Raw genomic sequence first — 26813 nt, forward strand, 5'->3', positions numbered from 1 at the left:
GAGCCACCCAGGCGCCCCTTCTTTTCTAGTGAACTCCTCTTATCTTCTGTGTGCTACACTTTCACGATGATGTATCTAGGTGTGGATTTGTTTTGATTTCTCCTTCTTTGGATTTATTTAACTCTTTAATTCTGTGCTTTAGTGTTTTTTCATCTCCTCAAATGAATTTCCATCCATGATCTCTTCAGATACTATTTGTGCCCCTTTTTTGTCCAACTCTGTTTTCCTTCTAGATCTTTGATTAGGGGTATGGCCTTTGTCTTCTCTATTTTTTAACCTCTTTCATATTTTCCCTCTTTGTATCTCTTTAGTCTGCGTTTTGGGTAGTTTCTTCAGAACTGTTCTCACATTCCTTAATTTTCTCTACATCTGGCCATATAATTTTTAATTGGTTATGTTTTTAATCTGCAGGTAATTTTAAATTTTATGTTTTCTAAACAAGTTAAGCATGGTATATTTTTCAGTAAGCTATAGGAAATTCATTGTTTTTAAGTAATAGTGTGTTTTAACTAAATGAATGGGCTGTTAGAAAATAAACTCATTTAATTTGAAGTTGAAAAATAATGCTGATAGGTAGTAACAATATAAATAATACCTCATATTACCGAATACTGTGTCCCAGGCCCTGTGCTAAGTGCTTTACACATGGCCTCATTTGATCAGCACATCACTATTTCACACATTTTTAACAACCAATTTAATTTTAATCATTTTTGTTTCAATGAACTTAATTCCTAAACTAGGTAAGTGGACACTCTTATCTTTTGTAAAAATGTTGAATGGCATGATTTGTTTTTTTACCTTTCATTAACCTTATTCATATGCATATAAAATATTACTAAGAAAATCATAATTGAACTGTGATCACAGCTAAGAGAGCTAATGTCTAATGAGTTGTATTAGACTGTTACCTCATCCAGTGAGGATATAAGGAAAAGTAAAACTGATTCAAGGCAGAAAGCACTACATGCTTTTCAGAGGTTTTGGAGTTGTAGTTAGGAAACCTAAATCCTAGCCATCTGAGTTTCTGGTACCATCCAGTCATTATCACTTTGGTCAAGTCAGTGAGCATCTCGACTTCCACATTGGTTAAATCAGTCATCTGAACCTAACAGTTTTCTGATGCAGGGGTTGGCAGACGTTTTCAGTAAAGAGCCACATTGTAAATATTTTAGGTTTTGCAGGCAAGGAGGCAAAATGGAGGCTATATCATGTAGGTACTTATGCATGAGAGAAGACTTTTATCTCATTCCATCTTGTTTGCTTGGCGTGAGGTCAGTACATTTTGTGGGTATGTTTTGTGTTCACTTGCCATCGACTGGAGACATTTTGAGGACAAAGAGAGAAGAGGCCTGGCAGCCTGGACAGGCAGGGTGACAACTGTGGTCAGTTCCATTCTTTGTCACAGTGACATTCAGGTGCCTGTGCACTCTTCTTTCCTCCTGGAGAACCCATTTGTCTCAACAAATGTCAAGGGATTGCTTAGTATACAGACCATATCCTGTGATTTTCAGAAACCACCCCCCCCCCCGAAAAAAAAAAAACCCAAATTTAAAAATACTGCAAAAACTTCATGAGTTGGAAATTAAAGAAGAATTCTGGGGTGCCTGTGTGGCTCATTTGGTTAAGTGTATGACTCTTGGTTTTGGCTCAGGTCATGATCTCACAAATGCTGACAGTGCCGAGCCTGCTTGGGATTCTTCTAACTCCCCCTCTCTGTCTTTCTCTCAATAAAATAAAATAAGCATTAAAAAAAAAAAAAGAATTCTAAAATAGCTTTGGAGCTAAAGAAGAAATCAAAACAAATTAGAATTGGAATATATAACTACTTTCAAGATAGTAGAACAAACAATAGAATGGAAGAGTATTATAATTTAGTGCAATAAAAGACAAGAAAGACACAGAAGAACAAATGGAAGGGTAGACATAGGGTGCCTGGATGGCTCTGTCGGTTAAGCGTGACTTCGGCTCAGGTCATGATCTCACGGTTTGTGAATTCAAGCCCCGCATTGCGCTTGCTGCTCTCAGCACAGATCCTGCTTTGGATCTTCTGTCCCCATCTCTCCCTCCCCCGCTTGTGCTCGCTCTCTTAAAAATAAATAAAACATTTAAAAAGTTAAAAAAAATTTGAAAAGAAAAAAGAAAGGACATACAGTGGTAGAAAGAAAAATTTTAGAACATCATTACAATAAAGGCAAATGGAGCAAGGTAAAGATTGTCAGACTGGCTATAAAAAAAAATTGCACTACATGGTGTTTACGTGAGAACTATCTAAAACTAAGAAAATTAAAAAATTGCAGGGTGCCTGGGTGGCTCAGTTGGTTAAGTATACAGTTTTTGATTTCAGCTTAGGTCATGATCTCATGGTTTGTGAGTTTGAGCCCTGCATCCAGCTCTGCACTGTCAGAAGGATTCTCCTTCTCTCCCTTTCTCTCTGCCCCTCCTCTGCTCACATTCTGTCTCTCAAAATAAATAAACTTTAAAGAAAAAGAAAATAACAAATTTGAAAGGAAGATGGTGTAAAAGGAAAACATTATCACCTAAAAGAATGTTGATATAGGTATATTAATATTAGAAAAAAATACACTGTAGGTCAAAGGCGTTACTGAAGAAAGCGACCATTAGATAATAATGAAAAGGTTTAATTTGCCAACAAAACTGATTTTTAAGTGTATGCATTTAGTAACAGGTTCAAAAACATAGAGCAAAAATTAACAACTACAAAAAGGACAAACTCCTCAAAATGGGAGAATTTTAATTCCTTTTGTAAATTTTGGTAGATGAAATAGATAAAAAATGGAGTACGTAAGATTTCAGCCATGTAAATAAGCTTGATCTAATAGACTTGTAAAACAGTGTATAACAGCTGCAGAATGCAGAACTCTTTAAATACAGAGAACATTGATAAAAAAGATTTCAAGACTTAACCTAATTTGTGATACTGAATTAGAAATTAAAGTCTTAACTTTTTGAGTGCAGAGCTTCATATTTGGATATATTAACACAAAGTGTTTTTCTAATTAGCAAAAATTTTTCGTATTTGCTAAATATAGAATTTTCTGTATATAAAATACTGTGGTATCTACCATCTGTTCATTTTTTAATTTGCTAATAAAGCAATGACAGCTGACTGAACACTGCCTAACACTTTTCTCCTAAAAATTGTAATGGGAGGAGACTCCAGTCTGTATGGTATAGTAGGATGAGCAGGGACTCTAGATTTGAATTCTTGCTAAGCTGCCCACCAGCTCTAGGATCTGGGGCAAGTTACTTACCACCTCTAAGGCTCATCACTAAGTGAGTGTAACAGTGTCCACCTTCTAAGGTTATGAGGAATAAATGAGATACTGTGTATAGAATACTTGGTACCAAGCAAATCATTACTGCTATTACTGTTTTTAATCACTCATGGAATGTTTACCAAGCATCTGTAAAGTTTTAGTCTCAAATTAAGTATTTTTAATTCCTAAGACTTGTCACTAGGTATTACAGGTTTTAAAAAACTCTTATCCCTTCAATTGCCATGAAGCAAGTCTCCAAATCTTTTCTTGTTGCCATTGCTGATCTCTTCTCCTATTGTCCAGGAGATGAGGAGAAGAAATAGGGAGAAGAGAATGGGCTGCTCAAAGAATTTCACCTCTTGAATCAGCTTTCTTTCTTGGATTTTATCATACTTAATACTTTTGTTGGCCTTACAAATGTGACATTGTCTTATATTTTGATTTGACCTGTCAGAACGCATTTTTGTTTCCACCAGCACTAATCCTTCTGGTATTTTTCTGACTACCCAATTGGTGATCAGTTTTAAAGTAAGACTAAGCCTAGGCCTGAAGGATGTATTTATCTCTCATTTAACCAGCTACTGCACTCTAAAAAAGGCCCACATCCATATTGTAACTGCTCAATTCTCAAGGCAGTACAGATTTGATATTCTGAGATATTAAGATAGAAACCCCATAAAATTCTGAGTAGAGAAAGAATGTGCTTTATTAGTATATTTTAAAGGTTAGCAATTGTGTGAGTCATTAATGAAACAAAGCTGTCTCTAATGGAATCCTTAAAGCTTATTGTTAGTTTAACCAGGACTTTAAGTATATGTACAAATATCTGTATACAAATTCAAAGTTATATTCTTTGCAGATTTTCTTATGAATTCAGTTATATATCTTTACCACAGGAGCTGTAAAATGTTTTAGAAATGAGGTCATCATGTAATCCTATTAAAACATCTCATAAAAATGTTTTCTTATTTTTAGATTACCTCTCTAGTGACCCTTCAGCTATTAACCCTGGTTGGTCACGACGATCAGCTTGATGGACCAAAATACAAATGCACTGTATCTCTAGATTTCATCAGAGCTATTGCTAGGTAAGCATAGAATCATCATTTATGTAAAATGTCTTGAATTATGTAAATGATACACTAAATATAAAAATTAATGTTCTTCCTAATGTAATGTCATTAGTCATTTAAGCAAGAGAAGATCATTTAAGTGCCAAGAATGAAAAAGTTTCACTGTACGATGAACCCTCTTATCAAATTTACAAATGACACAAAATTGGGAAAATTAGCTAATATATTAGATGGCAAAAAGGAAGATTCTGAGAGACCTTACCAGACTGGAATAATGGTCCCATAGCAGCAATGTAGGATTTAATGGACAATTGACTCCAAAAAAACCTCAAATGTACTAAAACAGGGTGGGAGAGACCTGGCTTAAGTCCTGAGCATTTTAGCTGGTGTCTCATTCAAGGGAGGTAATAGGTCTCCTGTGCATTTTCATAGGCAGAACAAATCTGTTGTGCTGTCCTGTGCTTGGCGTTTTAAGAAGGGCTTTGACAAGTGGGAGGTGCCGGTGTTTCGGGGAGAGGGCAGGACGAGAGTGGTGGAGTGAGACACCATGTCTCATCCCTAAGGGATGAGAGAAAAGCCTTAGGAAAGATTTGGTAACCGTCTCAAGTATTTCACAGCCTTTCATGTACAAATGGATGAAACTAATTATGAGTACTTCTAGAATTTTAGAAGTTCTAGGGAAGAAAGTATGTCTGTCAAAACGAGAGCTTCTCAGTGGCATCTAACGCTGTGGACCACTCTCTTTTTTAAAACTCTGTTTTCTTAGAGCCCATGATTCCAGTCTTCTGGTTTTCCTCTTTATTCTTTGGTTGTGTTTTCTAAGGCTTTTTTGCCAGTTTTTCCTTTCCACCTGACCTTTAAATCTAGCTGGTCCTTGAGGCTAGGCTCTTTTCTCTTTTCATATTGTACTTCTTCCTTAAGCAGATTTAGCTATACCCATGACTTAACCATCTCTATGTTAATAACTCCCCAGTTTTTAAAGGCCAGACCTTTTTTTCTGATATTCTTGACCTTTATTGGATGTTTCTCAGCTCTATCAATATATTTCCAAAACTGAACTCAGAAATTCTAACCTCTACTTCTGCCTACCAACAAAAAGGAATGTTCCAGCTTTCCTCCAGGATTCCCTATTTCAGTGGTTAGCACTGTAGTCTGCTACATGGTGCTGGCCTGAGACCTAGGAGTCATTCTTGACTTTTCTCTCTCCCACACTCCCAGCATCCAAGCATTAGTCCTATTGATTACCAAGTCCCTCCTATATATCTCAGATTCATTCACATATATTATTTGTTACCTCTCTAGACCAAGCCACCATCATCTTTTCTCTAGTAGCCTCCTAATTGGTCTTCTGTCTACTCTTATCCCCTTAGAATTTGTTGTCCACACTATAGCCAGAATGATCTTATAAAAATATAATGTCATCCTCCTACTTAAAAGTCTTCAACATATCTTTTTGAATTAGTGTTTTTGTTTTCTTTGGATAAATACTGCATAGTGCAATTAGTGGATCATATAGTATTTCTATTTTTAATTTTTTGAGGAACCCCTGTACTGTTTTCCATAGTGGCCGCACCAATTTACCTTCCTACCAACAATGTTTGAGGATTCCCTTTTCTCCAAATCCTTGTCAACACTTGTTACTTCTTGTATTTTTGATACTAGCCGTTCTGACCAGTGTGAGGTGATACCTCATTGTGGTTTTGATTTGCGTTTCTCTGATGATTAGTTGAGCATCTTTTCACGTGTCTGTTGGCCATCTACATGTCTTCTTTGGAAAAGTGTTCAGATCCTCTGCTCATTTTTAAATCTCTTTTAATCTTTCTAGAAAAATCCATCTTTTAATCCTCTGCCTACTTTTTAATTGGATTGGATATTTTTTTGGTGTTGAATGATGTAAGTTCTTTATATATTTTGGATATTAATTCCTTATGAAAAAATCTAATTAGAAAAGATATATGCACCACTGTACTTATTGCAGCATTATTTTCAATAGCCAGGGTTTGGAGGCAGCCCAAGTGTCCATCAATAGATGAATGGATAAAGATGTGGTACATATATGCAATGTGATATTACTCAGTCATAAAAAAAGACAAGTTCTTGCCATTTGCAATAACATGGATGGATCTAGAGAGTATAATGCTAAGTGAAATAAGTTAAGCAGAGAAAGACAAATACCATATAATTTTACTTATGTGTGGAATCTAAAAAAGAAACACTTTAAACAAATTTTTTTAATGTTTATTTTTGAGAGAGAGAGAGACAGATTGCAAATGGGGGAAGGGCAGAGAGAGAGGGAGATACAGAATCCAAAGCAGGCTCCAGGCTCCAAGCTATCAGTACAGAACCCGATGTGGGGCTTGAACCTACAAACTGCGAGATCAAGACCTGAGCCCAAGTCAGACGCTTAACCAACTGAGCCACCCAGGCATCCCTAAAAAACAAACTCTTAAATACAGACAACAAATAGGTGGTGGCCAGAGGGGAAGTGGGAAGGGGATGAAGAAGTAAAAGCTTCTAGTTACAAAGTAAATAATTCATGGAGATGAAAAATAACAGGAAATATAGTCAATAAGATGGCAGTAATGTTTGGTGACGGATGGTGACCTCACTTGTGTGAGCACTGAGTCACGTATAGAATTGTTGAATCACTATGTCTTGTACTCCTGAAACTAATATAACATTGTACATCAATTATACTTTACAAAAAAAAAAAAAGTCTTCAATAATTTCCCATGACTCTTAGGATAAAAAAATAAAACAGGAATCTTTAAAGTAGCCTACAAGACCCCAAGTGATCTGGCCCCTGCCACATCACTTTGTTGCCCAGGCCACATCTAGTACAAACACTGCTCTTGGTATTTGCACTTTAACCCAGCTGGCTTTTTTTTAATTCTTCATATTCACCATTCTGCTTCCCATCTTTGCAAATGCAGCACTTTCCAACTCCTCCACTCCTTTATCTAGCTAACTGCAGCTTAACCTTTAATGTCATTTTAAATGAAAAGTGTTCTTAAACCACCATCATCCCCCTCCCCCCCCCCCCCCAAATCACACTATACAGGTAAACTGGTCTCATTCTTTTCTTCTGTTACTTATCATAGTTTTAATTAAGTAATTAATTCAATAATTAGATTTTATCTTTCTTTCTACCATATAAGTCCACAAAGCTCAAAGCAGAGACTGTATGTCAATCGCTGCCTTACCTCAAACTTAAACACGATGCTTTAAAGTTAGTATGTGCGAAATATATAAATAGTACATATTTTCCTATAATGATTAGCAGTAAAACTTCTGATGAAAAGGAACCATTGTGGGCTTGTGTTTGGGGGAAGCAACAAGAAGGGGGCTAAAGAGACCGTTTCATTCCAAACTGAGGTATGGTTGAGATAAGAGATCGCAAGGATAGTTACCAAAGAAGAGGTTAGGTGTGTCTGTTGCTGACACCTGTGGTAGAGAATGAGTTATTAGATCAGAAGACACAACCTAAATGTTCAAAACAAGAGAATGGATTGCTAATTTATTGTATGTTCTTATTTTTGAAAAGTACTGTGCAGTTATTAAGAATCATACTTTTGAAGTTTGGTAAAAACATAAAAGTACTCTTGATACAGACTTTAGTGAATAAAGCCATTATATATAGAGTTATATACACAAGAAAAGTAGGAAAACCTAAGGGAAGAGAGTAGTGGTCAAAACTGGCAGTTGCTGCCAGGAAATCAAACATCTGTTTTAATGATAAAACAGTCATTTGTAACTTTATTGGGAACACTTACAGGACTACAGTGGGTTAGAAGTCAGAGATTATAGTATTTAGAAGAAAATTGATGCAGCAAATAGAATGCTTTTAATTCATTTGTTCATTTAACATTTATTATGTTGCCCATTATAATCACTGTACTAGGCTTTGGGGGATATAGCAACAAGTATAACAGATATAACCTATCCTCATTAGCCTGTATTCCAGTTTATTTTTGTTTGTTTTTTGTTTTTTTGTTAGAGAGGATTTTTATGTACTAAAGGGGTTGTGAAGTTGTGAGAGGGGTATTATTATTTAAATATTTGAATATATTTAAATGCTTATGGGAAAGGGGTGATAGAGGAGAGTCAATGATACGAGAGACAGAGATTAAAGCCTCAAGTCCTTGAAATGGTTTATCAACATGGCATTTAGAAACGAGTTGAAAGAAATAGCTCTGGATAAACTGGATGAGGGAACTCTTCTTGTGTTATAACATGAAGAAAAAGTGGATTCAGATGAAGCTGAGTTTGGAATTTGGTGGCAAGAAGCTGAGGGTATTCTTGTGTTGTCTTTTTTGCCTGTAAAGAAGGAGGCAAATTTGAGACCAAGGACAAAGTAATAGCAGTCTGAGAGGAACATGGGTATTTGAAATAACTGCTGTGGGGAATGGAAGAAAGTGCTACCAAGAAAAGCAACTTGCTGGGAGTATTGAGGGCCTATTTAAGGTTCCTGACCTTGAATTTACAGTGGTACCAGTCTGTGAAACTTGTGATCCTCTCCAGTAGTATTCCATATGTCCCTGGTACTGGGACAGCAAAGGGACATCATTGAAATCACAGAGCATTGGGGTTTTGCCAGGTGAATTTGGTGGATGCTAGCAAGTGAGTACTTAAAGTAAAATAACCATGGAGTCTGAGCTAGGAAGGGAAGGAAGGAAGTGAAGCCAGTAGCGGGCCAGTAGTACAGTGCCTAGAATGTAAGACTCATGAAGTATTTATAGATCAGGAGAAAGTGAAGGGGCTTGTGACCTGTTTCAAGGTGTTCCAGATAGCTTAAAGAAAGAGCTTGGGGATCAGAGGATAGAATGCCTGAATTTATGTTTTTAGAGGTGGAATATTTCTGAGTGTGATCATAAGAGTAGAAAAGAATGTCATTGGGGTGCCTGGGTGGCTCAGTCGGTTCAGTGTCCAACTTCGGCTCAGGTCATGATCTCACAGTTCCTGAGTTCGAACCCTGCATTGGACTCTGTGCTGACCACTCAGAGCCTGGACCTTGCTTTGGATTCTGTGTCTCCCTCTCTCTCTGCCCCTCCCCAGATCGTGTTCTGTCTCTCTCAAAAATAAACAGGTATTAAAAAATGTTTTTTTTTTTTTTTTTTTTTTTTAAATAAAATGCCATTGAAGGTAAGTAAGACAGGTGTGCAGTGAAGTCACTAAGGCTGATACAGATCTTGGGATGGAGAGGAGGACTGAACTGGGTGCTGTAGTTTTCAGTGACTAAGAGATAGTGGCAGGGCGATACAAGGTGGTGAGTGGAATGATCTGAGTCTCAGAGGAGCAGAGCTTTTAGTACCAGGACACCAACCCCACCGAACAGGACACTGGAAAGAACTGAAGAAGAGGCAAGGTCCTTCAGGGGGAGCCAGATTTAAACCCAGAAGAGAAAAAACATACATGGGAGAGACAGAAGACATAGAGAACTTTATTGACCAAGGAACAGTGAGAAAGTTTGGACAGAGAAGCAGTTGGAGGCTTTAAAGAACTACAAAATATGGAGGTAGTATATGGGCAAAGACAGCTGATGAGAAGCTTATTAATTATTGTCCTTAGGATGTTCTTAATGTGAATGGTAGTTTTAAGTTTCTTTCTTACATAGTCCTTGGGAAGACAATACAAGGTAACAAGATTGAAACTTAAAGTGTCTGGTTGCAAGTTATCAGAAGAACCAAACTAAAAAATCAAACTGCCCACAAAAGTAAAAGGAAATAAAATAGCATCCCATGAGAAAAAAACATATTTCAGGGTAGTAAAAGAATCAACAAAGTGAAATAAAAGGATAAAGGGAAAATTAAATCTTTAGACATATGCCATGTAACTAACTTGTATTAGAATATTCTGAATTCTGATTTAAGAATTAATACTCCTAGAAAAAAAAGAGGACAACTAAGAAACAGGCTCTTAACCATAGAAAACGAACTGATGGGTACCAAAGGGGAGAAGGCGGAAGAGATGGGAGAAATAGCGATGGGGATTAAGGAGGGCACTTGTGTTGAGCACTGAGTGTTGTGTATAAGTGTTGAATCACTGGAAACTAATATTATACTCTATGTTAACTAACTGGAATTTAAATAAAAACTTGGAAAAAAAGGAATTGATTGCCCTAGGCAAATTGTCACTAACATATTGTCATAAACATATTATTTATGTTTATCCTGTTTTCTTCTGTATGCTTACTTTAGAAAATAATTCATTTCTGGGGTGCCTGGGTGGCTCAGTTGGTTGAGCGTTTGACTTCAGTTCAGGTCATGATTTCATAGTTGGTGAGTTTGAGCCCCTCTCTTTGCCCCTCCCCTGTTTACTCTCTCTCTCTCTCAAAAAATAAATAAAAAACACTTAAAAAATAAAAAAAGAGCAAGTATCTCTTGTACCTGTACAAAAACTATCCAAAATCTTAAAATCATATTTATATGAATTTGATTTATATAAATTTCATGGCATCTGAAGCCATGAAAAGCCAGAGAAAGTATGTATAAAGTACATAACACTCTTTGTAAGTTAAAGCATTCTTTACAGCAAATTGTGTTTCCAAGTCCTGTAATCTTTGGAACATGTGACATAAGTTTTGATGTCCTTGTAGTTATTCTTTCAAATTCTGCCACTAGAATAAGGTATGTGGGGTCAGTAACCAAGTCACCTGTTTACATTGGAGGATGGAGAGATGATGGAGAAAGACATTTATACATCTTGGGCATTAAGTGTTTCTTTTTCCTTCTAAGACTAAACATTTTTTTAAATGTTTATTTTGAGAGAGTGTGAGCAAGGGAGGGGCAGGGAGAGAGGAGACAGAGAATCCCAAGCAGGCTTGCACTGTCAGTGCAGAGCCCGATGTGGGACACGATCTCATCAACTGTGAGATCACGACCTGAGTCGAAATCAAGAGTCAAATCGAAATCAAGTGAATTAACTGACTGAGCCACCAGGCTCAGTAAATGTGTCTTAAAGGAATGATCTTATAGATTCAATTCCTGAGTAATTTACTGCCTTGAAAAAAAGTCCACAAATCTTAAGGGTGTCATTCAGTTTGCTTGAGTACTTCCCAGTGACAAAGCAAAGAAATGGGCTGTAGTGAAGCTTTTATAAATGGATACAGTCAGGTAGTGTAGTGTTTTTAAGTCCGTCCATTCATTCTAGCAAAGAAAACTTTTCCACAAATTATGCTAAAGTTATACAACTAGATTGAGTAAAATAAAGGAGTCCTGCCACTAACGAATCACCGTATTTCATTTGTTTGCATTTTCTTCTGGTCCTAGTCCATTATACAGATGCTTGTCCTGAGTGGTCAGTGCTGAGTTGCAATTCTGTCCTCCTTTTCCCTCTTAGTGTTTGTAGGTATGTCTTCATATTGGTTGTTTTGTATGACAGTCCCGTATTTTATCACATAATACCCTCTAATCCTGTAGTTTTAAATTTTAAATATTTTAATCTTGGCTTCTTCCAAATTTCGTTTACCACTCAATGTCAAAAAACCCAAAAGCCCAAAACAATAAAACTTAACATTAAATCCACTTTACCTTGTCACTTTAGGTTTGTAACATTAAGACTCAAAGTTACTGTGGGGATAGATGCCTGGAGAAATGAACAGTTCCCCTTCCCTTTTTGCCTATGGTTTGAAATAGCCTTTTATATCTGTTTCCTTCTAAGATCCTCTAAAAAGGATCTGATTTTCGACCAGCATGATTTATATATATTTTTTGACAGTTTTGTCCAACTGGAAGTTTGTACTTTTTGTCATTTGGGGGCAAAAAAAAAGGTTAGCGTTACGCTGTTGCCAGTAAATTTGGGAAATCCTGGAATTGAGCAGAAGAAATACATAAAAATAATATAGAGTATGATATAATATCCATACAATTTGTGTCTTTATGCCTGAGATTTTTTTTTAAATTTTAGTAGCTACTTTTAGTTGTTTAATTACTGTTAATGATAATAGGATTGTCCTGGCATTGTTTTTATACCATTTGGAAAGGTTTAGTATTCTTCAGAGGAACTATTGTAATGAAACAATTAAGGTATACTTTGGTCCTACATTAGGTGCCACAATAGTCATCGCGTCTCATTTGAGCTATTTTTAAATGTGTTTTCATAAGCAGCATTCGCAGTTCCCCATTCCAAATTTCAAACAACATTTGATATGTCAGTCATTTGCTTAGAAACTTTTTTAGAAAGTGTATTACAAAATGATAGACAAAAACATTAATTGATGATGGTTTAATAAATAAGAGCATGTAATTACTGAATCTTTAAAAGGCTGTTCTCACATGGATGATTATTTTTGCAGAATTGAATACTTTAAAGCTTTAATTTTATACTTATTGCTAGATCATTATATCTAATTATTTTGACCATTTATTCAAATAATAAACCTCCAAGTCTGAATATTTATGGTGAAGAATGAGTTTGGAGAAAGGAAAATAATTATATGTCTCTGTCCCTCTGCTATTTTATTCTGCCTGCCATCAGAGTACAAAAATATACATTCACATCGTCTGTTTGTTGTACCATATTCTTGGATCATACAGATTTAGTTACAATACGCACGCAGGTCACCCAGTGTTGAAAGACTGAAAAGAATGAAAACTACAAATGAGGACAGATCAGCTATGCATTATGTAATGATAAAACAGGTGTTTTGGAAGATAAACAGTGTTCAGAAGCAGAGAAGATTTAAATACTTTTGCATCTCTAATTACTTTATTCTGGTTTTTAGACAAAAAGAAGATAGCTTTCAAATGAAATCTAAACTTTCTGTAGGATAATTGAAATAAAGAATGTTGGATAGTTCTAACTTTGTTTCCTTTTTTTTTTTTTTTTCCAGAAAAGCAAACTTTATGTATGGGGTCGGGGTGGTGGGGGTGGGGGGGGTTGGGGTGCAGAAAGGAAAGTTTTTAAAGAAACCTCGTTCCTAGTGATGTTTTATAAAATGAATACCATTCCTATCGTGGTGCTTTTCATAGCACTATAGGATTGGTTAGCGTTAGTTGTGAATAATTTTGCATGTGCTTCCCAGAATCGTACATAACAAAGCTGAGCAGTCTAGGGGGTGAGGATACTAACATATATTATCTATTTTTGTTTATAGGACGGTGAACTTTGACATAATAAAATACTTGTATGATTTCTTGTGAAAACAAGCTTCAAAGCCATATGGACACTGTGACAATGACTAAGCCAAGCTGTGTTCATCCAACTACTTAGCTGGCCAGGGAGAGGAGTTCTTTGGCTCTATTGGATTTGTCCAGACAGGTGCTGGCCCAGCATGGAATCTGATGAAAATACTCTGATTGGTCTGGGTGGATGTGAGCAGAAGACTATTTACCAGGGACCCTGGAGTATTTGGAAGCAACGTGTTAATTATAAACAGCAGGGTTTGAGCACAATCTGTTCTACTCTTAATGATGTTATCTTAACACTGAAATTGCCTGAAACCCATTTACTTAGGACTACATTTTGCTCTGTGAACTATCCCCTGCGCTTTGAACGTGCCAGCAGCCCTTGTATATAAGCCCAGTCTTTTCACTTCCTCTCCACAGGAGCCTCTGCAGTTGCTTGCCAAAGCAGATTTTCCTAAGGCCACCGTTTTAAAAGATCATAGTTGCAAAATATAATAAATAGAAGGTTTTTTTTTTTTTTAATCCAAGCTTGTATATGCTTAGCCTTCACCCTGATTTTCTTAAAAGGCCCAAGGTAGTTTGATCAGATATAGGCCAACTTTCCAGCCCCAAGCCTGCTTGATAACTGCAGTCTGCTTGTGTGGGGTTTTTCTGGCCACTCTTGCAATTAACCACCCAACCTAGCTTTTTAATCCGTGTTTTCTTTCTTAAATCACTGGACTTTAAGAGTTCCACAATAAAAGTTTTTCCTGTTATATCAGTTATGAACCTTGGGTCTGATTTTTTTGTCGGTTCATATTTTGAAGAAGCTTTCTGTTAGCAGTTGAATACTTGAAAATTGTTCTGAGCAGATTTAAAGTGCTTGATTACAGAGCCCAGTTTACATTTCAAGGGCATTTTATTCTTTCCTTCCTTTTCTGAAGAAAAATTCTCAAAATAGTCACTGCCAGATAGGAAACCTCTTCATGTGGTTACTGCCTGCCACTTTCTGGATCAAAGAAAGCAAGCAGTTCTGTTCTTGCATTTGTTTGGAGGTAATAAGAGGGAGAGAAGGAATGGACTTCCTGTTTGCCTCCCAAAGGATAACATCCACCTTACCTGAGATTTCCCACAGAAGGTGGTGAAATTTTCTGTTGCGGAAGATGTTTGGAGAAACCAGGACCAGGGGAGAGCCATGTGCATTGCAACTTCAGGCGTAGGTTTCCTGCACAAAGAAATCCATGTATCTTTGAAGTAGAAATCAGCTTGGGTAGCTGATTCAAGGAGGAGCAGTGGTGGGAGTTTTCAGCCCCTCATAGTTTACTGTAAAGTGGCAGGCCTGCAATACAGTCTTCTTGGATAGGCTGGGCCCAATCTGCATTTCGAGGGAAGAATTCTGGAATGTCAGAGGGAGAAGAGATTATCAAATAGGGAACTGCCGTGAAGGACGGAAAGGAGGCAGAATACACTTAGAGGAATGTAAGTGACTCTGCCTCCTCCTCACTGCTGGCCACCTGTCCCGCAGCACCTTGCCTCTCCTGTACCTGCCCCACACAGTGCTACCAGCCCCACAGGAGGCTTCCCTGAAGAAGACCTTGTAACCAGAGTTTCCCTGCTCCTGACTGGACCATAAGACCTTCTCTGTTTATAATTCAGTTTCTAATGGCTTGGTAAATGACTCACTAACTAATTTGATTAATTTATTTAAATGAAGGCTAACAGAGCTTAATATGGATATTAGCATTTTAACAAGGGTCATCCGCAAATGAATTGTGTAATTGGATGATAGGAATCTCCAATTACAGGAAGGAGTCTAATGATGAGAATTAGGCTGGCTGGTGGGCCAGATATTTCCATGAAGAAAGGAGGTGCTTCGAGAATGGGAATCGGTGCAGCCACTGTGGAAAACAATGTGGAGTTTCCTCAACAAATTAAAAATAGAACCAGCATATGATCCAGCAATTCTACTTCTGAGTATTAATCTGAAGAAAATGAAAAATAATTTGAAAAGATCTATGCACCCCAATGTTCACTGCAGCATTGTTTAAAATAGCCAGGATATGGAACAACCTAAGTGTCTATCGATGGATGAATGGATAAAGAAGATGTGGTACATACATGTGATGGAGTACTACTTTGTCATAAAAAGGATGAAATCTTGTTATTGCAGCTATGCAGATGGACCTTGAGGGTGTTATGCTAAGTGAAAAAAGTTAGAGCAAGACAAATACTCTATGATTTTTTTATATGTGAAATGAAAACACTAAAATGAAACCGAACTCCTAGATACAGAGAGCAGACTGGCGGCCAGATGGGAAGGGCATTGGTGGGGGCGGGGGGTTGTGAAATGGGTGAAGGGAGTCAAGAAGTACAAACTTCCAGTTGTTAAATAAATAAGTCATGGAGATAAAATGTACAGTATGGCAACTGCGGTCAATAACCTTGTGTTGCATATTTGAAACTTGCTAAGAGAGTATATCGTAAAAGTTCTCATCACAAAAAATACAACTTTTTTCAACCCTAATTTTAATATACACTATAAACATCTTAATTTCTAACGCCAAATATAAAACATACGAAATATACTGTTGAAATTTATCAGGAAATCACTTTGTTATGTAACTAAAATAATCTGTTGCATTATTTGTAGAAGGAGGAGGTATTTAAATTATGCTCAGCATTTATTCTGCCTAGATCTAAAAATGATTAGGTGGTAGAAGGAGAAAGTTACCACGCTGTAGGTTTTTAGAGTTTTAATACATGGATGACCATATATTTGAAAAGTGTTTTCTTTGAATGGCTGTGACCCAGGTATACCTTGTTAGGTGGAGATCTTAGGCCCTCTTCCCTCTTGCTTTCAAGTTAGTTTTCAGTCCATGAACCAGTCTTCATTGCAGAAGCAAATTGCTTTTCAATAGCTCTGGAAGGGATTCTGATCCAACAAGCTTATTCTCATTAAGCCCTAAGGTTAGAAGGGGGTTGGCTCTAGGATAGCAGTTAAGAGTTGGGGCTCTGGAGTCTGACCACTTTGGATCAAATACCAGCTGTGTTTCTACAAGCTGTGTGACCTTAGGCAAGTTGTTGAATTTGCCTGTGCCTCTGTTTTCTTACCTGTACAGTGGAGGGCAGAATTTACCTCCTGGGAGAGTTTGGAGGATTAAATAAGTTGATACAGCTGAGCCAGTAATTCTCAACTGAGAACAGTTTTTCCCCACCATGGAATATTTAGTAATTTCTGGAAATATTTTTAGTTGTTATACTCTGGAATGCATGGAGGGAAGAGGGATGGAGTGCTGCTAAACATCTTACATGCATGTCCCGCACAGAATTACCTGGCTCATGATGTCAGTAGTGCTGAGGTTGGGAAACTCTGATCTAAGTAAGGTACATGGCATAGTAAGTGCTCAGTAAATGTTGGCTATTGCTGTCATAAAATATTTGTGGCCTAGAAAAGAAGTAAATGAAGGAATATAGAAACAGTCCAACTAAAAAGGAAAGAGGTACTCTTCCCTAACCATACCTAAGGAAAATAACTCTTGTTGGAAATTTTGGAATTATTCAAATGGACACAATATCTTGGATTTTTATTTTTTTAATTGGAGGATTTATAAGCTGGGCTCTAGTTCACACACAGATTTCATTACTTATTTTTCAGGATTTTATTGAATAGTGGAAAGCATGAGCTCAGTGATCGAATCAGAGAGCAAGTGACATACACTTTTCCTTCAAGGTGTGATGGTTGAGCAATTAGTGGTGTACCTCCAATGGATTTAGTTAACTGACAACCGTTTAGTGTAATTAAGGTCTGGAGCTTGGAAAGCTCCAGTGTAAGAAGCAACCTCTTTAGTCTCTCCAAGGCGTGCACTCCTGCGTATACTGTGCAAAGAAAAGTAATGCATCAAGTCCAGGAATAGTGCATCCCTTATCTCATCAAGTACTAAGTCTCTAAAATAGTTGAAATGCAGCAGCTGCCCCCAGGTGTGCAGTTAGGGCTGTCATGGTGTCCTCTAGTGTTAGCTGAACACTCACACTGTTGTGTATCATAATTGGTTGCATTTTATACCTTCAGCCATGAACAGAGACTTGGAAGTAATTAGCCCAGAGGTTGATGTTATTCGGCTTCCTCCCCTACATTTTGAAAGCTTCATCTGCTACAAAGTGGGACTGTCTATCATATGTAAATCGTTTTGATAATTTTGTATGTAATTTCAGTCTGCTGACACATTTTGCTTTCAAAAATGCTTAGTAGAGCTCAAAGAAATCTTTCCTATCAAGATACCAACATTTCACTCAAATTTGCTATTAAATGGCCTGAATACACAGTTAGTGTTCATTTTCCAGCAGTGACACATTCATGAAGCACAGTATGAGAAGTAGAAATTTGGTAGAGCAGAGAAAATTATAATCAATTCATTCATTTAACTGCATGTTGATGCACAATAATGATGGGAATTTTAGAAGGCATTCAACTGTTTGAGTAAATAGTGGTAGCTTTGGCATGAGCAGAGTCTGGATTTTAGAGATAGTGAAGGTTTGCCTGGGTTTTGGATGAACCACAAGCTATTTCACTGGTCTTTGAAGAGGCTGAGAGTCTAATGACATTTCCCATACGAATATTCAATATTCATCCAAAAAATATCAAGTACCAGCTGTGTGCCAGGCACTGTGTTGGGTGTACAAGGTACCAAAGTGGTCGAAGGAGTCAGATGTCTGGCCTGGACAACAAGTGCTCTCAGCATCGGTAGGGCCATTCCATGAGAGAGGAAATCTTGGGAGAAGGACTAGATCTGTGGGATGAGGAAGATCATGAGTTCAATTTTGAACATGTTGCCGCTGGAGTGCTCAGGTGGAAGTGTGACGTAGGTGGTTGTATCAAAGTTAGGGATCTGAGTACAGCCAAGTATAAATGTAGACTTTGTCAGAATAGGGCTATACAGTGAGTTAGAGGTCTTAGTTCTTAAAGTCGTGTCCCTGACATGGCGAGGAAGAAACCATCTGGAAATGAGTTAAAAGAAAATATGTAGAAGGTGGCCATAACTATTGCTCTTCAATTTGCCACAGAGCTGCAGTTAATTTTATTTTTCAAATGAGAATTCTTCACTGTTAATATACACCACATTCCTTCCAGTATATGAAGCAGCAGCGAGAGAAATGGGCTAAGTTCCATTTAGTATCTGGTCCCAAAAGGAAAAATCAGACACCCTTAGAGTCTTACTTCTGTGGAGAACGTTAGTTCAAAACACATGATTTCATCACTTTTGGCCGACTTTCATAGTAATAGGGGCACTGCTGTGGCTCAGGTGTGCCCTGGAATTTCAGAGCCCTTTTAGGTTCACTTCCTCTGGGTTGGAGCGTTCAGCCATCCTAGCTCCTGGGACTCATCCAGCTGGAAATGAAGAGTGCCTCGGAGGAACTGAGATGTACCAACCCCATAGACATCTAGGAGGAAGGAAGCTGAAAGAGAAACCCCTGCTACTTTCTACCTCAGTCTTTTGTTAGTTGAACAACATTGACTAACTGAAGCCTGTCATCGAGTGGATGAAAAGACATGAGAAAGAGCCACGTGTCTCAAGAGATAAAACAGGCAGCTGCTACAAATACCTCTGAATGTAAAAACAATAAGCCGAAATGACCTACAGAGAAAGGAATAAGTAGATATGAGTAATTGCGTTGGTTTTTATTGTGATATTTTAACGAAAAGTTATATAAGAGAAGTGAAACGTATCAATAAAAAAGAAATTGTATGATACCACTAGAATAGGAGGGACATGAAACGAGTCCCCAGCTTAGTTACAAATAAAACTTTGGAACCGTTGAATGGAAGTCAGTACTGTCCACAGCTCCATGCAGCATGGGCTGGTTGCCATAATTCCTTTCGTTATCAAAGGTATGGGTTAAACAAGAAAGAAATTAAGAAGGAGAGGATGTGAAAAGACCTCCACCCCAAAGAGAAAATGCTCTAGAACATGTTTTTCATAATGCTACTTTATATTATTAAAGAATCAGTCTTTATTATAAAAGTAACACAAGTTTACTGCACAAATTGGAGGCAGTCATGAAGAAGTAAAAATCGCCAGTTAGCAACGTTCAGAGATGGTCTCTGTAAGTAAATGTGTGGCATTTTTACTTCTGGTTGCTATATTCTTATAATTTAAAGAAAACCCCTCAATGTGTCTTTTACCCTAGGAAAGAAAGGACAGGTCAGGTGGAGACCAGTGGTGCATACAACAGCCTGTGAAATATGGTTGGTAGGAGTTAAGATTGGAGCTTCTCCAAAAATGTTTAGAATGACAACATTATATATATTTAATACACACAGAGTAGTTGAAATTGAAACCGCATCAACATCATGAAAAGTGGTATCTCAAAGACATTGCATCAAAAACCAGTTCTTAAATGTGTGTGGCCAGTATGTCTCTTTTCATAGACCTCCTTATTTAAAAATGCTTATCATGATAATAAAATGGGAGAAAGAACAAAAGAAACTCTAAAGAGAAGGAAGACAAAAGGAATTGAAGGATGGGAGGAGGAGGGCAGCGAAATAGATACCAACTTGTAGAAATATGAACCACAAATGGCACAGAAAGGGGATGTTCCAGTTAACCTACGGCTGGATAACAAACCACCCCAGACTTCATGGCCTAAAAACATCAGTCATTTGTTTTGCTCATGGATCTGCGGTTTGGGCAGGGCTTGGCTCCACACTGTGTCTCCTGGGGCAACTTGAGCGGAGTCGCAGTCACCTGAAGGCTGGCTCACTGATGTCTGGAGATGATGCTGGCTGGTGGCTTTCACCTGGAACATCCACACGTGGTCCCTCTGTGCACTCTCTCCACTTCCTGACGGCATCGCTTTTGCAGCATTGTGATTAAGGCCTGCTTATATTTATTTATTATTATTTTTTCAATATATGACATTTATTGTCAAAATGGTTTCCATACAACACCCAGTGCTCATCCCAAAAGGTGCCCTCCTCAATACCCATCACCCACCCTCTCCTCCCTCCCATCCCCCATCAACTCTCAGTTTGTTCTCAGTTTTTAAGAGTCTCTTATGCTTTAGCTCTCTCCCACTCTAACCTCTTTTTTTTTGTCCTTCCCCTCCCCCATGGGTTTCTGTTAAGTTTCTCAGGATCCACATAAGAGTGAAAACATATGGTATCTGTCTTTCTCTGTATGGCTTATTTCACTTAGCATCACACTCTCCAGTTCCATCCATGTTGCTACAAAGGGCCATATTTCGTTCTTTCTCATTGCCACGTAGTACTCCATTGTGTATATAAACCACAATTTCTATATCCATTCATCAGTTGATGAACATTTAGGCTCTTTCCATAATTTGGCTATTGTTGAGAGTGCTGCTATAAACATTGGGGTACAAGTGCCCCTATGCATCAGTACTCCTGTATCCCTTGGGTAAATTCCTAGCAGTGCTATTGCTGGGTCATAGGGTAGGTCTATTTTTAATTTTCTGAGGGACCTCCACACTGTTTTCCAGAGTGGCTGCACCAATTTAGGCCTGCTTATATTTAAAGGGAAGGGAACTAAAAATAGAACTACCCTATGGCCCAGCAATTGCACTACTAGGCATTTATCCACGGGATACAGATGTGCTGTTTCGAAGGGACGCATGCACCCCCATGTTTATAGCAGCACTATCAACAATAGCCAAAGTATGGAAAGAGCCCAAATGTCCCTCGATGGATGAATGGATAAAGAAGATGTGGTATATATATACAGTGGAGTATTACTCGGCAATCAAAAAGAATGAAATCTTGCCATTTGCAACTACGTGGATGGAAGTGGAGGGTATTATGCTAAGTGAAATGAGTCAGTCAGAGAAAGACAAATATCCTATGACTTCACTCATGTGAAGACTTTAAGAGACAAAACAGATGAACATAAGGGAAGGGAAACAAAAATAATATAAAAACAGGGAAGGGGACAAAACAGAAGAGACTCATAAATATGGAGAACAAACTGAGGGTTACTGGAGGGGTTGTGGCAGGGGGGGATGGGCTAAATGGGTAATGGGCACTAAGGAATCTACTCCTGAAATCATTGTTGCACTACATGCTAACTAATTTGGATGTAAATTTAAAAAAAGAAATAAAATTAAAAAATAAATAAAATGGAAAAAAAATTTTTAAAAATAAGGGGAAGGGAATTAGGCCCACCTCTCTTGATAGAAAGGGTAGCAAAGAATATGCAAACATGCTTTAAATCCCTACACAGAACATAATAGGCTGAAAATAATAATATTATGGAGTGCAGCTGGAATATATCTTATGTCATCTCAAAATCTGAATTGGTGTAGCAGACTGTTGGTGTTCTCTTGCTCCTACTAAGTATCTCCTCCCCCCCCCCCCCTTCCAAAGCACAGGAGCCTCGGCTGCAAAGGAGGCCAAAGTCCTTAGAGCACAGGGAGCAAAAGTAACTGTGGTGGGAGGTAGGATCAGAGAGGAGATGGCCACATCATGTGTGGCCTTGCAGGGCACTGAAGGACCTGGTTCTTACTCTGTGTGAGGTGGAAGAGTTTTGAGCAGGGAGTCCCATGATCTGGCTTAGATTTTGAAAAGGATCACTGGATAATACATTGTTAATAGACCATAGAGGAGAGGAGGATGGAAGCAGAAAGAACAGTTAGAAGGCTGTCAAATGATCCAAGTGAGAGATAATGGTGGCTCACATAAGAATATTAATAGTGGAGGTGGTGAGAAGTTGTTAGATTCAGGATATATACAGGACTTGCTAATTAATTAGGTATCGATTATAAAAGAGTCAAAGATAACTCCAGGGTTTTTGACATGAACGTCTGGAAGAGTGGAAGGGAGAAAAGATCAAGGGTTCAGATGTGGTAAATTGGAAATTTCTGTTAGGTATCTTAAGAGGAGAGGTCATGGAGGCAGTTAGGTAGACAAGTGTGGAGTTCAGGCCAGAGACAGAAACCATAGGGGTTGTCAGTATCCAAATGAAAGCATATAAGGGAAATGTGCATATAAAGGAAATATGATTGCCTCTTCTGGGTTAGAAAACTTCCTATTCACTCACCTGAGCTCCTGTGCAGGAGCATTCAGACCCCTCAAGAAGGTAACTCCACTCCTTGGGGAGTTGCTAGTAAACTGTAAGAAAATTTTGGTCAATCTTTTCTATGGGAAGATAGGATTCATGATTCAATTACAATTTATTTTATTTACTGAAATTTTGTAAAATTTCAAACGGTCATTGCAAAATTAAAAAGAAAACTGACAGGCAAGGCATGAGTGGGTCAAAGATTTAATTATAACAATGTATGCCATGCCAGCCTGGGCAAAATGGCCTCTAAAATACTGAGTTCACAGATTAAATATGCTAATTAAATTCCAAAAGCCCATTGTTATAAAGCTGTTCCTATTACTACACATTTGCTTTCTCTCCATTATAGAAATAAGATTGTATGCAGAATTTCCCCATTATATATAAAGTTCCTTTTAAATGGATCTAAGTGTGGAATACTTGGTTATTAGTACCTATTTTTTTTTCTGGAAATATCTATCCATCTTTTGTTATATACTTTTTTATTGTAATCTTGATAAATCTATCACTGAATCCCACTCAGAAGAGGACATGCTTGGTGGTGTGGCTCAGGCTGTTGGATTGGTTTGCCTTGGCTTCCTCTTACTTGCAATTATGACCAATGGCGCTCATTAGCAAGACAGTCATAAGGCTATAAATATGGTTCCATCATCATCACACAATAACTAAGAGCTACCTGAATAAAGAAGATGAAGACAAAAGTTACAGGGATTACTAGACACATAGTGCCCTTTGAGATAGAAATTGATTTTTCTTTTCCTCTTTTACTTTTCACTGTTAAAACTTTGTGGTAATAACTACCAACTGAACATTTATGTGCCTGACACTGTAATAGATAATTCACATACATCATCTCTAATGCTTATGTATTTGGGTGAAAAAAATATGTATTCACTGAAAAGCTGACACTGGAATGCCCCTTAGGGAAGAAAATATGTTGGTGAGCAACTCGGAGCAGAAGATGGGAAAGAAGAAGCAGAAAGGGTAGAGGATGAGACCCTGATAGTTCCTTGGAGGAAGTAAGGCAGCAGGGACATGACTCAACTCTTCTGCATAAAAAAATAATTTATTTTTGCTCTTGAGGATCAGGGCAAGAACATACACAAGAAGAATCTTTTTTTTTTTTTGAGAGAGAGAAAGTATGCGTGCATGCATGCATGCATGTGAGCAGGGGGGTGGGGCAGAAGTGGGGAGAGAGACAAAATCTTAAGCAGGTGCTATGCTTACATGGAGCCCATGCAGGGCTCAATCCCATGACCCTGGGATCATGACCTGAGTTGAAATCAAGAATCGGATGCTCAACCAACTGAGCCACCCAGGCGCCCCACAAAAGGAGTCTTTAAGCTGGGCCACTGTGCGAGTGATATAGCCAAAGAGAAATTTTAAGTTATTGCTTTACAATTCAAGATGTGACCATTTTTTGGAACTCATAAATTTCCTGTAATACTCTGCTACATGCAGCAGCCATTTTTTGGAGAAGATCATCAAAAAGAGGTAGTTTCCTACTAATGGATTGATATTAGAGTAAATTTCTTTTAAAGGATACCAAGTGGAAACTACAAAGTTAGCTGAAGTTAGAAGTTGTTTAGAAGTGAAGATTCAAACACTTCCCTCCAGACAAGGAATTCACATGCATCTTGGGCGTGACAATCCCAAGCAAAGAGCATCAGACGCTTGCCCTTCCTTCCTTCCTTCCTTCCTTCCTTCCTTCCTTCCTTCCTTCCTTCCTTCCTTCCTTCCTTCCTTCTTTAAATCCTGCCTTCCTGCCTTCCTTCCTTTTTCCCTCCTTTCTTCCCTCCTTTTCACTCTTTTTCTCTCTTTCCCTCCCTCCCTATCTACTTAACTTTTGAGACTTCACTTCTGTTGGTGGTAGAAACTAACTGGCAAGTTCAGGATTAACTTAGCGCCTTCTAGTTTAAACTCAACTTCCTAGGATTCCTTTCCTTTCCCTCTACCCATATTTGTTAGGCCCTTGCATAGCCTGAATCTCTGATACTCCTGAACCCATTGTGCAGCACTGGAATAGCTAAGTACAAAAGCTGGCTGGTGTCTTCTGACACCATTCTTTCCACATGGTGATTTAGTGCATCCTCTGTATCTGGATGCAGAAGATCCTCACAGTCTGTGCCCACTCTCGTATGTCCCTCTACCTGCTTTTTCCATGGACTTCCTTGTTCCTGATTCTTCAGTCTTGTTCCTTGTGGGTTTCTGACCCACCAGCCAAGCCATTCACCATTGCCCCTGAGTCTGACTGTAACCTTACCTGGGGCTACTTCTCTTTCCCCGTGAAGTGTGCTACCACTCAAAACTGTCCACTGGGAGGATTTCAACTCACTAGTGTCTTTCAGTTCCACTGAGTGGGGTTCTAGTGCAACAACAGTCCATTTCCAACTTGGCACTTCCATACAGAGTTCACCCATCCATGAAGCAAAGCCAGCCTTTTTCCTTCTCCATCAGTTGATTGTGGGGGAAACACCCCATGAAGCCATAGGTATGAACTGAGGAAGAGGCATTGGTGCCACAGTGGATCTGGACCACCTGTTCCTGCAGATGTTCTCTGGACCTATTTGAGATTGATCCCCAATGTGTCACTTCAATTTTAAAATGGATAGCTGCAGGTGAATTGGTAGGTCTGAGAATACACACTTCATCATAATGGGTAATTTTGGTCATGTGACACATGATGTCCCATGGTGAGATGCTCAGCTTCTACTAGGGCACTGTAGCATGCCAAGAGTTGTTTGCCTGAGCTCTGAAGGGCACTCTGCTATTGGAGCTTGCCAGAGGCTCCACCCAGCACCCTTCTCTTTCATCCAGAGGCTCCACACAGCATCCACACAGATCTGTGTAATTATGGGATGCTGGGTTGTATGGCCCAGTGGGCAGGGTTGCTTGTACTGCTTGCCTAGATCCTCTAAAATCCTCTTTCTTGCTCTGCTCCCCATTCAAAAATAGCAACCCTCCATATAGTGTATGTTACCACCAGAACCTGAAGAAGCCTGTAAAGTATTGTGTTTCTTTTGTTTGCAATAGGAGATGCAAGTGTGATAGCTTTACCTTTACTGTGGAAAGGATGGTCCATCATATTTCAGACCACCAGACCCCTGATACTTCACTGATGTGGAAGCCTTCTGAGTCTTCATGAGGCTTTCCCAGTCACCACACGGAGGACATGTGTTGTCATACTAAGGCATCCAGATTCCTTGCAGGTTCTTGCTCAGTTGGCTCAATTAATACTATATCATCAATACATCAACATTTATTGTGATACCTAGATGGTTCAGAGCCCTTTGGTTGTATTGCAACAGAAAGCAGGAGAATTGGCATAATTCTGGAGTAAGACTATGAATATATATAGTTGTCCCTTATATGTGAATGAGAAGTGCATGTGATGCTTCTCCCTGATGAGTATTAAAAAAATCTGTTAGACCAAAAGCTGTGTATTGGGACTTTTAGCTTCTGTTTAGAATGTAGAAAGTCAGAAAGCTTTCCCAACCTTGCAACAGGAAAACGTCTGCAAAATCATGACTTCTCTTGAGCCCATCAAATAGTTGAGATAGCAAAGCAACCAACTAGCTTGAAATTTAAAGAAAGATAGGTGACTTGAAATCAAAGAAAAACAGGACACAAGCATGTACTTACCTGAGCCAGATGCTGGGTGTCATGTAGAATTCAGCTAAAACTTCTAACAAATTACTAAAGACTGAATGTGGGCTGGTATGAGAATATAGAATTCCTGGGAGATGCAGACACAAGGACAATTTATGTGCATTCACAGTCTCTTCTCAAGTGTTCACGAGAAAGATTGGGAGAGACTGAAGAAATCCTTCATTGTGCAAGCCTGGGGTGGGGAGAAGCAGCTGCTGTGGAAAGGCATGAAGCCTCCGTCATATGTCGCTCTCCTTTCTCTGTATGAAAAAAAAAAAGGCATAAACCACTGGCAGAAAGCATCAAATCCAGTAATCTTTAGGGGCACTCTGTGGCTGGGGGAGAGAAACAGAAAGACTCTGTCTACCATTGTGGGGGGGGGAGATCAGCATAATTGATAAACCTCTAGTCAAGCTAACCAAGAAAAAAGAGAAGACACAAATTACTGTAAGAGAAGAGATAACCACTGATTCCACAAACATTAAAAGGATAAAAGAGAATATTATAAACAATTCTTTGCCCATAAATTTGATTATTTAAATGAAATGGACCAATTCCTTATAAAACATACACAACCACAACTTAAGAAGAAATAGATAACCTGAATAGCCAGGTCCTTCACTAATAACTGTA

General features: G+C 38.4%; 1 protein-coding gene across 4 annotated transcripts in view; it reads left to right on the forward strand.

Annotated features, from left to right (window-relative positions):
- ORC5 (origin recognition complex subunit 5) overlaps positions 1-26813 on the forward strand; it is a 170317-nt gene that overhangs the window by 66996 nt on the left and 76508 nt on the right. For 2 of the 4 annotated variants that reach the window (XM_045052287.1, XR_006594139.1), the window contains one exon: positions 4257-4369. Coding sequence is in view for 2 of the 4 variants with exons in the window: in XM_003982684.6 (XP_003982733.2) it covers positions 4257-4369; positions 13449-13494 (159 nt within the window). In the remaining 2 variants the exon portion in view is untranslated. Of the gene's footprint in view, positions 1-4256; positions 4370-13448; positions 14240-26813 lie in introns of those variants that run through there. The other 2 variants (XM_003982684.6, XM_045052286.1) reach the window with 2 other exon arrangements.

Source organism: Felis catus, chromosome A2 (genome assembly GCF_018350175.1).
Source record: "Felis catus isolate Fca126 chromosome A2, F.catus_Fca126_mat1.0, whole genome shotgun sequence".
NCBI lineage: Eukaryota > Metazoa > Chordata > Mammalia > Carnivora > Felidae > Felis > Felis catus.